At 39.8% G+C, this 16,139-nt stretch overlaps 3 protein-coding genes and 2 pseudogenes across 6 annotated transcripts; 2 read left to right on the top strand and 3 right to left on the bottom strand.

Moving 5' to 3' along the window:
• Positions 1 to 370: 370 nt before the first annotated feature.
• On the top strand, positions 371 to 2,371 carry LOC104768512 (uncharacterized). 2 transcript variants are annotated; one of them, XM_010492515.2, is made up of 2 exons: positions 371 to 1,154; positions 1,911 to 2,371. In XM_010492515.2, the coding sequence occupies exons 1-2, from the start codon at positions 882 to 884 to the stop codon at positions 2,175 to 2,177; spliced, it is 540 nt and encodes a 179-aa protein (XP_010490817.1). In that variant the 5' UTR covers positions 371 to 881; the 3' UTR covers positions 2,178 to 2,371. The 2 variants fall into 2 exon arrangements, with proteins under 2 accessions (XP_010490817.1, XP_087362497.1); XM_087506371.1 differs by having other exon boundaries at positions 830 to 1,154; positions 1,890 to 2,371.
• Positions 2,372 to 2,757: 386 nt separating this feature from the next.
• On the bottom strand, positions 2,758 to 5,591 carry LOC104768511 (uncharacterized). Its single transcript, XM_010492514.3, has one exon. It carries the CDS (start codon positions 5,522 to 5,524, stop codon positions 2,900 to 2,902), a length of 2,625 nt encoding a protein of 874 aa, XP_010490816.1. The 5' UTR covers positions 5,525 to 5,591; the 3' UTR covers positions 2,758 to 2,899.
• Positions 5,592 to 7,291: 1,700 nt separating this feature from the next.
• Positions 7,292 to 10,639, bottom strand: LOC104768510 (uncharacterized; annotated as a pseudogene). The gene has a single exon (XR_015594173.1). The product of XR_015594173.1 is annotated as an uncharacterized LOC104768510 (transcript).
• Positions 10,640 to 11,381: 742 nt separating this feature from the next.
• Positions 11,382 to 14,259, bottom strand: LOC104768509 (uncharacterized). The gene has a single exon (XM_010492512.3). The coding sequence runs from the start codon at positions 14,142 to 14,144 to the stop codon at positions 11,424 to 11,426; it is 2,721 nt and encodes a 906-aa protein (XP_010490814.1). The 5' UTR covers positions 14,145 to 14,259; the 3' UTR covers positions 11,382 to 11,423.
• Positions 14,260 to 15,058: 799 nt separating this feature from the next.
• Positions 15,059 to 16,095, top strand: LOC104772104 (lectin-like protein; annotated as a pseudogene). The gene has a single exon (XR_015593867.1). The product of XR_015593867.1 is annotated as a lectin-like protein (transcript).
• Positions 16,096 to 16,139: the final 44 nt, after the last annotated feature.

The raw sequence follows: 16,139 nt of genomic DNA, 5'->3' as shown, positions 1-16,139 counted from the left end.
TTAAAGTCGCGCAGCCACACGTGCAACCATGTTTCCACCTTGTTTCGTTTCGTTTTACTCCATCGAGTCTTTCGTTCCTCGTTTTTGGTTGAAGGGGGATGAGAAGAAGAGTCCTTTCTATATATACAAGGAAGCCACTAATTATATTTAGTCCAAGTCTCCCATGAAACGTTAATTTGACTTTTGACTATTTATAATCAACAAAAAAAAAGGTGGAAAATAAAATGACCATTCCATTTGCAATTAATTATTTTGTCAATTTGATTTTCAACCGCTTTGAACTTAAGCTTATTAAATACTAAGCTGACTTGATCTTATAAGGCTGACTTGATTTTATATGATCAATAAGATAAGTCCATTCAAGCTTCCCAGACTTCCCAGTTTCAAATTTCTATAACATTACTTCTACTGTTCTCTACATGTTGAAAATACGTGTTTGGAATTACAATAAATTTCTCTCTTTTTTTATTTTGATATTTTCATTGAAATTTGAATCTATTCACAATTTCACACTACAAGAGTACTTGACCAGCATTTTAAGAAAACGAAGGGAAGCAAAAAAGAAAGAAAAAGAAAAATTGAGCTTAAATAGGCCAGCATTTAAGATTGGTTTCACTGGGCTCATTCTTATGGGCCAAAAGAATTTTTGGAGAGATTTACTGAATACTCCATAATGTTCTACTATTAAGTTTGAAAACTTACCACTAATTAATGTTAAAGAAATGAATATTTGGGAAATAATCTTGATTAGACCGAACCAGATGCAATCGAACCGGTTAGTTTAACAGAACCGGGATCGTTCGTTAAGAAAAATAATAATAACCAAAAAAAAAAAAAACACTCTGAAGAAGAAACACGAGAGAAAGTTTCTAAAACGGAGAATGACATCAATTGTTGTCGGAACTGGAACAAGATTCCTGAGTTTCGGCAAAGTTTCACAAATCTCTACTTCACTGTTTAGTAGATCTCATAATCCTCGTAGCATCTTTATTCGCGCTTACCATCGGAATCCTCCTCTTTGTACTCTTCCTCTGTTCTCTGCCGCTCTTCGTCTTCCTCGTCCCCTGCCTTGGCTTCGCTCATCTGCTCCTGTGTCTTCCATGGCCACTCAGGCTGAATCTGGCTCTCCCCACCAATCCGATTCTTCTAAAACGGTATTTTTTTTCTTAAATTTCGTTGGAATTGTGACTAAAGTTTAGATTTTTTTTTTTTTTTTTAATGTTAAACAAGTTTACATTTTTAATGGTATTTATGGTAAATTGAGAGCCAATTCTGTTTCCTGTTGAAATTAGGTTTTCCTCTTGATGGGTTTTTGTTTCAATGTGGATTGATGATGGTTTTGCTTTGTTTGAATCAGTGAATCAACCATGTATGTAGGTTACTAGTTTCCTTCTGAATCTATAGAATGTTTAGTTGTTGTTTCTCATTGATTATCAAAAAAACGTGGTACTGAGATTTTATGCTGTAAATAAAACTATGATGCTTGTTCAGCTTCTAGACTCTTTTGTTTGTCTCATCTGTTGGCGATTTGAAGTTTCCGACTTGAGAGTCTGAGACCATCAAAAAGGTTGAGTGAGGTGCAATTCTATAACCACATGTATTGTTTGTTGCATCTGCTAGTTCTTCTGTTTTTTTGATTAATTTATCTAGAGGACTAGAACTGAGGTTCGTTGGTATCTTTATGCTAGTTTGGCATTATCAACTCTATTCTTCTTTTTCCCTGTTTGTTTTTAACAACTACTGTTCGAGCGAAATGTTTCTTTGAATCACCAACCATAATATGAACATTGCTGATTGGATTTAGATATCTACTAAATATTCCACAATTTGATTTAACTAACCATCTGATTGTATAATGCTTCTTAGTTCTCTGATAATATGGTTTGAAGATGTCTAAATTGTTGGTGCAGGTGAGGGTTGTGATAAAGGGTAGAGTACAGGGAGTGTGCTACAGGAACTGGACTGTTGAGAATGCAGAGCAGCTCGGGATTAAGGGATGGGTTAGGAATCGCAGGGACGGTTCAGTGGAAGCACTCTTTTCTGGACCACCTGAAGCTGTTGATGAGATGCATCAGAGGTGTCGCCGTGGTCCTCCTGCAGCCATGGTTACTGGCTTGGAGGCTTTCCCTTCCACTGAACAACCGGGAACAAGTTTTGAATACAGATCAACCGTCTGATTGATTCTCTTTTAACAGAGATAGGGTTCTCTGAAGGTTGCATTGATTATAAGTATCTCGATAGGATGTAACATGGCTCTTTGGTTAAACACACACATGCCATGTATATACCTAATTAATTATGTGTCTGTGATCATTTTTACTCTACGTTGTGTATACAGTTTGATATTTACGAAGCTTGTTACTATTATCTATACTTTTGTTCCCCAGCAGTAGTTGCTGCAGATTACGAGACACTGTACTTAAAGAACAACAACGAGCTACGTAATGAGAATGAGATTCATACTTAAAGATTCTGTTTCGCCTCGATGCAAAATACTATATAGAGTTGATTACAAGAAATTATACAGGTTCACTTAACCCCTGCACAGTTATTTGGACCAACATGTTCTCGTAAGCAACTCGATGTCGCCATCACTGCAGCTTCAATGATGTAACTTCTCCCTGGTTACAAGACATTTGGCTTATGGTAAGTTGTAACGAAGAACAAAGCATGAAAACAGAGGAGATTATGAATTTTCCTTGAGTTTTGTGAGGATAAGAAGGAATAAAGTTGATAATTCCGTGTACAGCTTGATAGTAGTGCAAAAGGAAATATCTCGTAACAAGTTGACAATGTAGGACATATCTGACAAATCAATACAACAGAATACAAATTCAGTAATATTTCTTACGAGTTACAACAACAAGAGCAATATCCATCGAGCTTAGTCACTCACTCTCTACAGTTCTGATAAACAAAATGTAGAACAACATAGAAGTTCAAAATGCCCTGTGACAATTATTTTGTGTGGACAACGCTTCCTACATATGGAGCAAAAAGGTCGACACATATGACGATTGGGCCAGATTTTTATAAAGGTACTACCGCGTAAGGAAACCGATGAACCCGGCAACATGTGAAAGTGAAACGAAGAATCGGGTTTCATGTAAATGTCCGCTCCTATCAAACATTCAATGTGTAGGGTGACACAACAGTACTCATCACACACATAAAACCGCTCCATTGGATTTATTATTTCCTCACAACCTTCACACCAATTAGTCGTGGTACTTGTCTCGTTCCCATAGGACATAGTGAGTATATGCTTATCATGCTTATACCTCACTTTTTGTGGTAAAGTGGCACAAACAAAACACAAAGCAAAGTCACACTCCTCCTCAATGCAATTGAACGATTCATTTGTGGAACAATGATATGACTTTTTGCAAACAGAACATTTTCTTTGCCACTCTTCAGGTTTGGATGTTAGGAATAAAGAATGTGTATGACTTGGATGGACCAATGGCTCTGAAATGGAAGCGCACTGCAGGTGTAGCTGGAAATCACATTCTTTATTACGGCACTCATAGATGAGACCACCTGTGCACAACCATGGACAAGCTGAACATAATCTCGGCTTATCCCTAATATCGGTGCGTTCTCCTAGAGTGAGCATATGTGGATGTATCGGGTGATGTATTTTACGACGAAAATTGGCACATTCTTCGTGAAGAATGAAATCACACTGCATACAAGAGTAGATATTACCGAAATAGATTGGCGTGATGCATGCATGACACAGCTCATTTTCGTCGTACTCCCTGCTCGTGTTCTCATCAAGTCTCAGATGATGCTGTGGATGACTGAAATGTTGTATGATTCCGTCGCTTATTATCACAAACGGGTCAAGAACTTCTTCTTCAACTTCTTCTTCAACTCCTTCAAGTTCTATGCCATCCCACACATTTCTCTGTGTGGCACATCTTGAATGAGCCGTATATGAACAATCGTCCTTGATGCAACAAAAACCTCCGTAGTATCTATTTATATCTTTGCGACAAATATAACAGGAGGGAGCTTCTTGGCCGAAAGAAGGGGTAAAAGAGATACGATGGGGATGGCGAGATATCCTTATGACACGTGGTAAGCTGAGACACTTTTGATGGACCACAAAGTTACAACGGGGACACATATAGATAGCGGATCTTGCATCGTCCAAGCCACATAGGTTGCAAGTTAAGGAACCATGTCTCGGAAACAGAGTAAGTGTATGCTCATGCCACTTGGTACAGTCTATATAAAAGACTGGTGGCTTCTCCAGACAAGTTATATTGATAGCAATCTCGCAAGACGCACAATAATAAAATATCCATAGGAGATCTTCAGTGCAACAATAACATTCCATGGTTTGTCCGTCCCTCGCCACGACAAGCTGAAGAAGATGTTTTTGATCACGAAAGTGGTCGACGAGAGGTGGGGACTTGTCACATTCTTCATGGTAGTCGCCATTGCAATTTTGGCACCAAAAATGGGTAGCGTCGGCGTCGGCGTCGTCTCCTCCTGCTAAGCTGAATAATTGCCGGAATCCAGCGCCACATATCCATCTTTCTCCTCGGGATCTTATGGGGAATTCATTAACGCGAAACCTCCCTTGTTCGAAAACTACTCCCATTTGAGGGCATACGGAGATAAGTTGATCTACTGGCTCCGAATCTGAAGTCATAGACCCGACGAGAGAGACCATTCGTCTAACGACTGATATGATCTTTCGCTGCGGCTTGAGAAATGCTAGTCGAGAAATGAGTGGTATGATTCCTAACTCCGGCTTCGAATCTGAATCGTCCACACAAGATATGTTTTCAGTGATGAGTGATATGAGTTCAGACTCCGGATCCGAATCCGATACAGAGCTGAGTAGAGAGAGAAACTGAGTTACGAGGGCTATGAGCTCCGAGTGCGGCTTTGGCTGCGACTCGAAATCCATAGATCTAACGAGCGAAATTGTTTGACTAGTGAGTGATAAGAAGTCATGCTCCAGTTCTGTATTCGAAACCGGTGAGATAAGGAGATATTCCCATTGACCAATAAGTGATACGAGCTTCGAATTGTCAGAGCTGACAATAGAAATGATTTGAGTAATGAGTGACTTGAGCTCCGACTCCGTCTCTGACTCCGGCTCCATAGAGGTGACGAGGGAAGTCGTTTTAGTAACGAGTGATACGAGCTCCGACTCCTGCTCCGACCATGAATTGGAGTCCATAGAGCTGAGTATAGTGATCATTCGAGTAATGAGTGACGGGAGCTCAGACTGATCTGGCTCCAAATCCTGAGAGGCGATGATAGAAAATACTCTAGGAATGAGTGATTTTAGCTCCGAATGCGCCCTCAAATCCGACTTCATAGCGTTGACTAGACTGAATATTTTAATAACGAGTGATACAAGCTCAGACTCTGGTTCTGGTTGCGAATCCCCGATAAGATGAATTATCTGAATAATCATTGTTCTGAGCTCCGGCTCCTCCATCTCCTCCATCTGCACCTCATGCTCCTCCTCCTCTGAACCCATAGAGTTCACGAGAGACATTATTTTGAGTAAATGAACGTTTTTTTTTTGGTATAGAGTATAGAGGAAGTTATTTAGAATACCTAAACAGAGTAAGCACATAAATAAATATTCGAGTTTTTAAACTAACAAAATTAGTCTCATGCATGATCTGCTAAAAATAAAATGAAATAAAATAAATGCATTGATGATGAGACGACAGAGTATTAGGGGTATTATGTATGCATATAATAAGGCCTCTTTGATAGTGTTTGACAATTTGATACTACTATATTAAGTACTATTAACTAATTAAATTCGAATCCTTAGAGCTGGCAGTAGATATTTTTTTTTTAGGGTAACGATTAGTGCTTTTGCATTTACAGGCTGTTGCTACAACAAAGTCAACTATCATTTTAGAGACTAGAGATTATTATTATTATTATTTTTTTTATTTTTTTTTTTTAGAGACTAGAGATTTGTACAGTATAATATTACAAATTACAATTTATAATCTACAATAACAAATTTAGCTTAATGAGGGCTAGGTCCAATTGGGTTGTTGTTGTTTCTCATTGATTATAAAAAATGTGGTACTGAGACGCGTTTATGCTGCATGTTCAAATTCTAGGACCGCCTTAATTACCACTGCCAACCCAACAAGAAAAGAAAAAAAATCTTGATTGGACCAAAGAAGATACAATCAAACCGGGTGGTTAGACCGGAATCGCTTAAGGAAATATAACCCAAAGACCAAAAAAAATAAATAAAATAAAATAATAATAATCTCTGGAACAAGATTCCTGGGTTTCGGTCATCTGCCTCCGTTCTCCGCCGCTCATCCTCTGCTTTGGCTTCGCTCATCGCTTCCTTTGTCCTCCATGATCACTCAGGCTGAATCTGGGTTTCCTCATCAATCCGATTCTTCTAAAACGGTATATATTCTCTAATTCTTGGGAATTGTGACTCAAAGTTTACATCTTTATGGTATCTCTCTCGAGTCAGTTCTGTTTCTTGTTGAAATTAGATTTTCAATCAATGGAATTGAAGAAAAAGAGAGAGAGAGAGAGAGAGAGAGAGAGAAGAGAGAGAGAGAGAGAGAGAGAGAGAGAGAGAGAGAGAGAGAGAGGGTTCTCTGAATGTTGCAATGATTTAGATATCTGGATCAGTTTTAAGAAGGCTGGATCCAAGCATATACATAGTTACTTATGTGTAACTTTGGGATTATAAAATTATTCTAGCTTCCGATCGACCTTGTTATTGTATCAACTCATCTGATTTGTCTCCAATCTTGTGTGAAAGTCTCAAGACAATGAACCTGGATCCAGGTTTTAATAGAGAATGAAAGTTCTCCGGCAATGTGGCTATATACTTAAAAGAGAGAAGCTTCTACACTGTGACGGCAGAAGTACTCAGATCATCGCCATGACCCTGGCTTAAACTTACTTATTCAAAACTGTACTTTTTTCGGGATAAAACTTAAAACGATCACGAGTGTTGCCGTGTCAAGAGTCTCGGTACAGAACGGAACCGGTTATACTGGAATAGCCAGAATAGCAATATATGGGACTCATAGAAACAGGTTTGGGAAAGGATAGTAAGTGCTCAGTCAGTATCTTTGCTTTCTGATCAAATGTGCTCGGGACTGTGAGATCTATTCAAACAAAATCCATTCAAGAATCACCACTGACGCAAAGCACAAGAATAAGCTGTTGATGAGATGCACCAGAGGTCCTCCTGCAGCCATGGTTATTAAACTAATGATTTGAGATGATTTTAGTGTTTTTTTCTTCAAATTAAAACCCCCTCTTATTCATTCAGTAATCTAAAAATTTAACAACTCATGATAACATAATGTGGAACAAAATACTATTTCAGGGTCCATAAAAAAAACTAATTTGTGTGGACACCGCTTCTTACAAATGAAACAAATAGGCCGAGACATGTGATGATTGTTGGGTAGAAGATGTATCATACGAACAGCGCTGTCATTATTCCACGATGAACCGGGCTTCATGTATAAGTCCTTCCCAAGCATACATTCAACGTGTAGTGTGACACAACAATACTCATCACACGTGTAAAACCGCTCCTTATGATGATTTATTGCCTGCTCGCAGACTTCACACCAAGACATCATGGTACTTGTCTGAGTTGTCTCCTCCGCATAAGAAAGAGTAAGCATATGTTTATCATACTTATACCTCAGCTTTTGAGGTAAAGTAGCACATTTGAAACACAAAACAAAGTCACACTCAATGCAATTGAATGTTTCATCTGTAGAAGCGGAAGAACGTCTCGACTCTGTCTCTTTGCAAACGGAACAAATTCTTCGCTCTCCCTGTTTGGATGTTAAGAACAAAGGATGCATATGACTTTCGTGGTCTAATGGCTCAGAAACTGTGGCACACTGCACATGTAGCCGGAAAGAACATTCTTCTTCACCGCATTCATAGAAGAAACCAGTTTTGCACTCCCAAGGACAAGCTGAACAGCTATTTTTTGTGTTTCCCATAACACCTTCATATCTTCCCATTAGAGTGAGTAGATGTGGATGTATCGGGTGATGTAACTTGCGAGAAAGATTTGCACATGTTTCGTGTAGAATAAACTCACATTGCATACAAGAGTAGAAGTTACCGAAATAGATTGGCATGACACATGCTTGACATAGCTTATCCTCATCGTACTCTCTATCCGTATTCTCATCAAGTCTCAAATGATGATGTTGATGGCTGAAATGTTGTATGACTCCATCACTTATCGTCACAAATGGTTCAAGTTCTTCTTCAATTTCTTCAGGCACTCCCTCAAGTTCTATGCCATCCCACACATTGCTCTGTGTGGCACATTTCGAATGAGCAGCATAAGAACAACCATCCTTGACGCAAGAATAGCCCCCATAATCATTGTTGATCTTTTTGCGACAAACACCACAAGACAGATCATTTCCTTGGTCAAAAGAATGGGTGAAAGAGATACGATGAGGATGGCGAGATATCCTAATGAGATGTGGTAAGTTGAGACAGCTTTGATGGACCACAAAGTCACAAGGGGGACATATAAAGAAAGGACAGCTTGATGAATGTGTCAAGGCACAGAGGTTGCAAGGAAAGGGAGCCTGACTTGGGAACAGAGCAAGTGTATGCTCGTGCCACTTGGGATGGTCCATAGGGAAGACACGTGGTTGTTTTTGCACACAAGCAAAACGAATAGCAAAATCACAGGCGGAGCAGTAATAAAATATCTGCTCGAGAATTTCATCACAGCAATAGCATGTCCTGGTTCCGCCATCATCCTCCAAGGAGACAAGCTGAAGAGAGTGTTTAGGATGAAGAGGGTGTTTGATCTCAACAGGAGCCTTGTTGTATTCTTGATGGTTATTGCCATTGCAACCCTCACAGAGAAAATGGGAAGCGTCTGCTGCGCCTCTAGTAAACATGAAAATAACCCAGCGTACAGGGAGGCAAGCCAGCTTGTTATTATTGGTGGTATTCTGGTCAGTCACATAAAACCTTCCTTGCTGCAATCTTACTTGTACTTGAGGGCATAAAGAAAGAAGCTTCCCCCAATGCATATACTCAGAGAAGGCGATAGAGACTATTTTAAGAACGAGTGAGATGAGCTCGTGCTCCGGCTCCAAATTCAGTGTTGCATCAAGGAGTAACATAACATCCAAATCCAGGCCACAGTCCAAATCTGAATCCGAATCGGAAGCGTTGAGATATAGTTCAGAAAGGGAATATATGAGATACCTTAGCGGCTCAGGCTGGGAATCCAAATCCAAAGAGTTGAAGAGTGAGATGGCCTGAGAGATGAGTTGCGTCAGCTCCGGCGATTGCTTATGAAGTGAATCCAAATTAAAATTGGTAGAGTTGAGCAGAGTGATAATTTTAATAATGGTTGTTGCGAGCAGTGACATCCTTTTCCTCGAAAGTATACTCGACGAGTCATAGACGGTGAAAGACATTAGTTTCTTAATGAGTGATAATAGCCGCGACTTCGGCAGGTCGGGTTCGAATGGGGAGAAAGAGATGAACTGAAGAATGAGCGATGAAAGCTCTGAATCCGTATCGAAGACCTCGGATTCGAAATACGAGTACAACTCCCCAACGAGTGACGTCAGCTCTGGCTCCGACTCGGCGGAACCGATGAGAGGGATCGATCGAGCCACCAGCGATACTAATTGCGACTCCGGTTCTAAATCCGGTATAGATTTGGCGACGGAGATCGTTTGCTTAATGAGTGATATGAGCTTGGAGTCCGGTTCAGCTGAATCCAAATCCATTGAGCTCACCAGAGAGATTACTTGAATCAGAAGTGATACGCACTTGGATTTCTTCTCTGATTCCTCATCGTCATCCCCGGGTGTGCAAGTGAAGACAGATTTTATCTGAGAAATGGCAGTTAATATCTCCGATTCCGAATCCGTCGAAACCGGTTCCGACCACGGAGATAATGCGAACCGGGCGAGAGAGATGATCTGAAGAATGAGTGACGAAAGCTCCGAATCCTCCGCCGTTGCTTCTACTTTTAATAAACCAACAGAGTTTAAACACTTGTACATTTGACCAACGAGTGACGTCAGCTCCGGCTCTGACTCCGCGGAACCGATGAGAGGGATAGATCGAGTGACGAGCGATACCAATTGCGACTCCGGTTCTGCTGAATCATCCGGTATAGAGTCGCCGACGGCAATTGTTTGCTTAATGAGTGATATGAGCTTCGACTTCTCCGGCGGCTCCGGGTCCAAATCCATTGAGCTCACTCGAGAGATTATTCGAATCATGAGTGATATGCACTTGGATTTCTTCTCCTCATCATCGGCGGAGCCGTCTAAAACAGATATCATTTCTGAAATGGCCATTGATAGATGCAATTCCGAAAACATTGAGGATTCCGATGATGCCGAGTATTCCGAATACATGGACGATTCCGAATCGGTGATAGCTCCCGCCGAGAAATAGAGAGACTAGTATTGAGATATATATACACTCCCTCTGGATTGACAGCATGTGCAAAAGTCAACTATCGGTTAAGAGATTATATATTTACTTCTTCTGTTTCATTTTTGAGTTGAGATGTTTTTAAAGAAATTTGTATTGTTTATTTTAAATAATACTTTTGTGACTATTTTAAAATATTATACTTTTGTGACTATTGATGTTTTTGCATTGTACTTTTTTAAAGCAGTAGAATAGACCAATGGTAAAGCAGGGAAATACAAAACTGATCTTGTTTATCTGATTATGTGGTAAAAAAAGAAACAGCTCAACCAAGGTTTTAAATAATTACTTAACCGTAATTGTATATATACATATTGACTTCTTCTAACGAATGATAATAGACCAAATCAAAACGCACTTCAAGAACCATCAAGTTGGCATATCAACCATACCATATGTCCACCCATAGCTAATGTGTATGTTATTAATATTACAAACAGTAGCTTGTGGATCTTTTCACACGCATTTTGAATTTTATATTTTCTGACCCGTAGCTTGTGGATCTTTGTCTTGGTCTTATTTATTTAGATAAATTAGAAACCTGAACAGTCAATATTTAAGAGGTCATTAACAAATATTATGTAAGGTCAATTTATATATACCAGTTATTTAGGTCTCGGCCTATGCAACTTTCACATGAAAACAAAACAAAATTATTGATGCCCAATTTTGAGTTTTGGTTACGTAGTGTAGTAGTGTACAATCAATTTTAAAATACTGGCATAGCATTATGCACAGAGCTCTTAACATAATTAGATTACATATATTGCAGAAATTTGGATAACTTCTCAAATTGTATTGGTTAGGATGATAAAATAGAAAACGGTATTCAATTTTATTTCAGGCTACTTAAATAAAAACATAGAAAGTAATGAATAATATAGAATACGGAATTCAATTTTTCGGTTTTTTTGTTCTTCAAATTAAATCCCCTCTTATTCATTCAGGAACATCTGCCAATAACAAAATATGGAACAAAATACTATTTCAGGGTCCAATAAAAAAACTAATTTGTGTAGACACCGCTTCTTACAATCGTAACAAATAGGTCGAAACATGTGCTGATTGTTGGGTAGAACATGTATCGGACGACACTGGTCGTTAATATTCCACGTTGAGCCAGCCTTCATATATAAGTCCTTTCCAAGCATACATTCAACGTGTAGTGTGACACAACAATACTCATCACACGCGTAAAACCGCTCCTTATGATTTATTGCCAGCTCGCAGACTTCACACCAAGACATCATCATGGTACTTGTCTGAGTTGTCTCCTCCCCATAAGAAAGAGTAAGCATATGCTTATCATACTTATACCTCACCTTTTGAGGTAAAGTGGCACATTTGAAACACAAAACAAAGTCACACTCAATGCAATTGAATGTTTCATCTGTGGAAGGGGAAGAAGGTCTTGACTCTGTCTCTTTGCAAACCGAACAAATTCTTCGCTCTCCCGGTTTGGATGTTAAGAATAAAGGATGCATATGACTTTCGTGGTCTAATGGCTCAGAAACTGTGGCGCACTGCACATGTAGATGGAAAGAACATCCTTCTTCACCGCATTCATAGAAGAAACCAGTTTTGCACTCGCGAGAACAAGCTGTACATTTATTTTCACTATTTCCCATAAAACCTTCATATTTTTCCACTAGAGTGAGTAGATGTGGATGTATCGGGTGATATAATTTGCGAGAAAGATTTGCACACGTCTCGTGTAGAATAAACTCACATTGCATACAAGAGTAGAAGTTACCGAAATAGATTGGCATGACACATGCTTGACATAGCTTATCCTCATCGTACTCTCTATCCGTGTTCTCATCAAGTCTCAAATGATGATGTTGATGGCTGAAATGTTGTATGACTCCATCACTTATCGTCACAAATGGCTCAAGTTCTTCTTCGATTTCTTCAGGCACTCCCTCAAGTTCTATGCCATCCCACACATTGCTTTGTGTGGCACACTTGGAATGAGCCGCATAGGAACAACCATCCTTGACGCAAGAATAGCCCCCGTAATCATTATCCATCTTTTTGCGACAAACACCACAAGACCAATCTCCTTGGTCGAAAGAATAGGTGAAAGAGATACGATGAGGATGTCGAGATATCCTTATGAGATGTGGTAAGTTGAGACAGCTTTGATGGACCACAAAGTCACAAGGGGGACATATATAGAAAGGACAGCTTGATGAATGTGTCAAGGCACAAAGGTTGCAAGGAAAGGGAGCCTGACTTGGGAACAAAGCAAGTGTATGCTCGTGCCACTTGGGATGGTCCATAGGGAAGAGACGTGGTTGTTTTTGCACACAAGCAAAACGAATAGCAAAATCACAAGCGGAGCAGTAATAAAACACCTGCTCGAGAAACTCATCACAGCAATAACATGCCCTGTTTTCGTTATCCTTCAAGTCCAAGGTGAGAAGCGGAAGAAATCTCCTGGTTTCCCTGTCCTCAAAGGAAACAAGCTGAAGAGAATGTTTAGGATGAAGAGAGTGTTTGATCTCAACAGGAGCCTTTTCATATTCTTGATGATCCTTGCCATTGCAACCCTCACAGAGAAAATGGGAAGCTTGTACGCCGTCTCTAGCAAACTTGAAAATTACCCACTGTGGAGGGAGGCACGTCAGCTTGTTGTAATTGGTGGTCCTCTCAATCACTCGAAACGTTCCTTGTTCCAATCTTAATTGTACTTGAGGGCATAAACAAAGAAGCTTATTCCAACCCGGATAGATAAAAAAGGCGCGAGAGACTATTTTAAGAACGAGTGATATGAGCTCCTGCTCCGGCTCCAACTTCAGTGTTTCATCAAGGAGTAACATAACATTCAAATCCTCCAGGGCATATTCCAAATCTGAATCTGAATCAGAAGAGATGGAATGCATATATAGTTGAAAAAGGGATGATATGAGATCCTTTAGCGTATCCGGCAAGGAATCAAAATCCATAGAGTTGAAGAGTGAGATGGCCTGAGAGATGAGTGACGTCAGCTCCGGTTCTTGGTTCTGCAGTGAATCCAAATTTAAATTGGTAGAGTTGAGCAGAGTGATGATTCTAATAATGGCTGTTACGAGCCTTGACTTCATTTTATCAGGCAATGTACTTTTCCAGTCATAGACGGTGAGAGACATTAGATTCTGTATGAGTGGTAATAGCTGCTTTGGGTCCGGTAATAACAACTTCTTCTCCTTCTTCATCTTATGTAATGTGGAGCGGGCGAAAGAGATGATCTGAAGAATGAGTGATGAAAGCTCTGAATCCTCCGCCGCTAAAAAACTCACAGATTTTAAAAACGTGTACATTTGACAAAGGAGTGACGTCAGCTCTTGTGGCGGCTCATCCGACGAGTCCTCCATGGAACCGATGAGAGGGATCGATCGAGTCACAAACGATACCAATTGGGATTCCGGTTCTAGTGAATCCGGTATAGAGTTGCCGACTGAGATTGTTTGGTTAATGAGGGATATGAGGTGCTTCGACTCCGGTTCCGGTTCTGATGAATCCAAATCCATTGACTTCACCAGGGAGATTATTTGAATCATGAGTGGTATGAACTTCCATTGCTTCGCCCATTCTTCATCCTCATCTCCGGGTGGGCAAGTTAAGACATATTTTATTTTACGAATGGCTGTTAATAGCTCCAATTCCGAACCCATGGACGATTCCGAGAGATGGAGAGAGACAGAGAGTGGTAATGGTATTGAGTTTGTTCGAGTCTTGTTGATGAGTTAGAACATAGAAGACCCTCGAACGGACACTTTTGCATGTCGATCTCTCTATTGAATAAAGACCAAATCAGATCACATTAAAGTGCGTTTTGTCTTAATTGGTCTTATTTTTTTAAGATAATTAAAATCATAAAGCACGATATCATCTTAAACTTTACAAGCTGTCCGAGCGTTAAGCAAAGTCAACGAAGGATTTAAAGATTAGGATTTATATACGAGTTATTTATTTTTAGGTGTCGGCCTATATGCTAGTAGTATGCAACTTTCACATGATTTTCATATAAACAAAAAACAAAATGATCAATTTTGAGTTTTAAGACAAAAAAAAAAACAAATAACAACATCACAATGATTACATATATTGCAGAAATTTGGATAACTTCTCAAATTTTATCTGCTAGGATGAAAAAAATTTTCTGCAGAAATTTGGATAACTTCTCAAATTTTATCTGCTAGGGTAAAATTGACGATAGCTAAATTTTATCCGCATTAAGCCATTTGCAGTGGTCACTTCTAGGACGTTAATATTTTGGTTCCCCCTTCGACCCACCCACTAGAAAAAAGAAGAATTAAAGACCCACTAGAATTTTTCCTTATCCTTCTTTCTGACAGAGTAAAGCTGTAAATTTATTCATTCATACACTTGCTCAATGAGTGAATTCACAACAGTGCCTTCACGCGTTTACTTGGCGTTTATGTCATGTACTGATGTGACCATTCAATGATTTTTTTTTTCTTCTTTTTTTTTTTCCATTTAGCAACGATCAGTTGTTTTGGTCGAGCTCAATTTTTGTCAAAGGAATAAGGAAAATCTTGTAGGTGAAGCGTTTACTTGACGTCATGTAACGTGAAATCATGTAATAGAGCTCTTAAGTTTATTCTTCTATATATAAATCAACCACGTTTTCGACTTCAGTCTTTCAAACTCTCACTTACAGGAACACAATAACACAATGCAGCAGATTCATAAACTCTGTTTTCTTGCTCTGCTAGTCTTAGCTCACACCACTTCCGCCGTCAACCTCAGAGTTGGTCTTCCTTGGAGACGCTGAGCTTGGTCCTGCTTCTGATGGCGTCAGCCGCTCCGGAGCTCTCTCCATGACCCGAGACGGAAACCCATTCTCTCACGGCCAAAGTCTTTGGTCCACTCCTGTCCCTTTCAAGCCTTCTTCAAACTCTTCTTCTCCTCCTTATCCATTTGAAACTTCTTTCACTTTCTCCATTACTACTCGCGTCAAACCCGCCCCTGGTCACGGCCTCGCTTTCGTTGTCGTCCCCTCTATTGAGAGTAGCGGTCCTGGACCCGCTGGATTTCTCGGGATCTTCAACAAAACCAACAATGGCAACCCCAATAACCACATCTTTGCTGTCGAGTTCGACGTTTTTCAGGACAAGAGTTTTGGAGACATTAATGATAACCATGTCGGGATAAATATCAACTCTGTTTCTTCCATTGTTGCAGCTAAAGCTGGTTATTGGGTTCAGACAAGAATTGGGAAAAGTCTACTCTATTCGTTTAAGGAGGTCAAGCTGAGCAATGGAGAGAGGTACAAGGCTTGGATTGAGTATAAAAACTCGAAGGTTACGGTCACTCTGGCGCCAGAAAACGTTAAGAAACCTAAGAAGCCTTTGATCGTTGCCCATTTAGATCTCTCTAAGGTTTTTCTTGAAAAAATGCACCCTGGTTTTTCCGGTGCCATGGGCCGTGGCGTTGAGCGTCACGACATTTGGAGCTGGACCTTCCAGAACAGTGCCAAGAGAACCTAAACCAGTTCTGTTCGATTATGCTTTTTTCTCTTGTATCAGAAACTGGTAACCGGAATGAATAAGAAAAAAGCATTGTATTTGACAATAATATACTATGCCTTTTTGTTGTGCATTTGTTGATTTTAAGATTCCAAATAGAGACCCAAACACACAGAC

This window comes from Camelina sativa, chromosome 20 (genome assembly GCF_030686135.1).
Source record: "Camelina sativa cultivar CO46 ecotype springtype chromosome 20, ASM3068613v1".
Lineage (NCBI taxonomy): Eukaryota > Viridiplantae > Streptophyta > Magnoliopsida > Brassicales > Brassicaceae > Camelina > Camelina sativa.
This window is presented reverse-complemented; position numbering and strand designations above follow the sequence as displayed.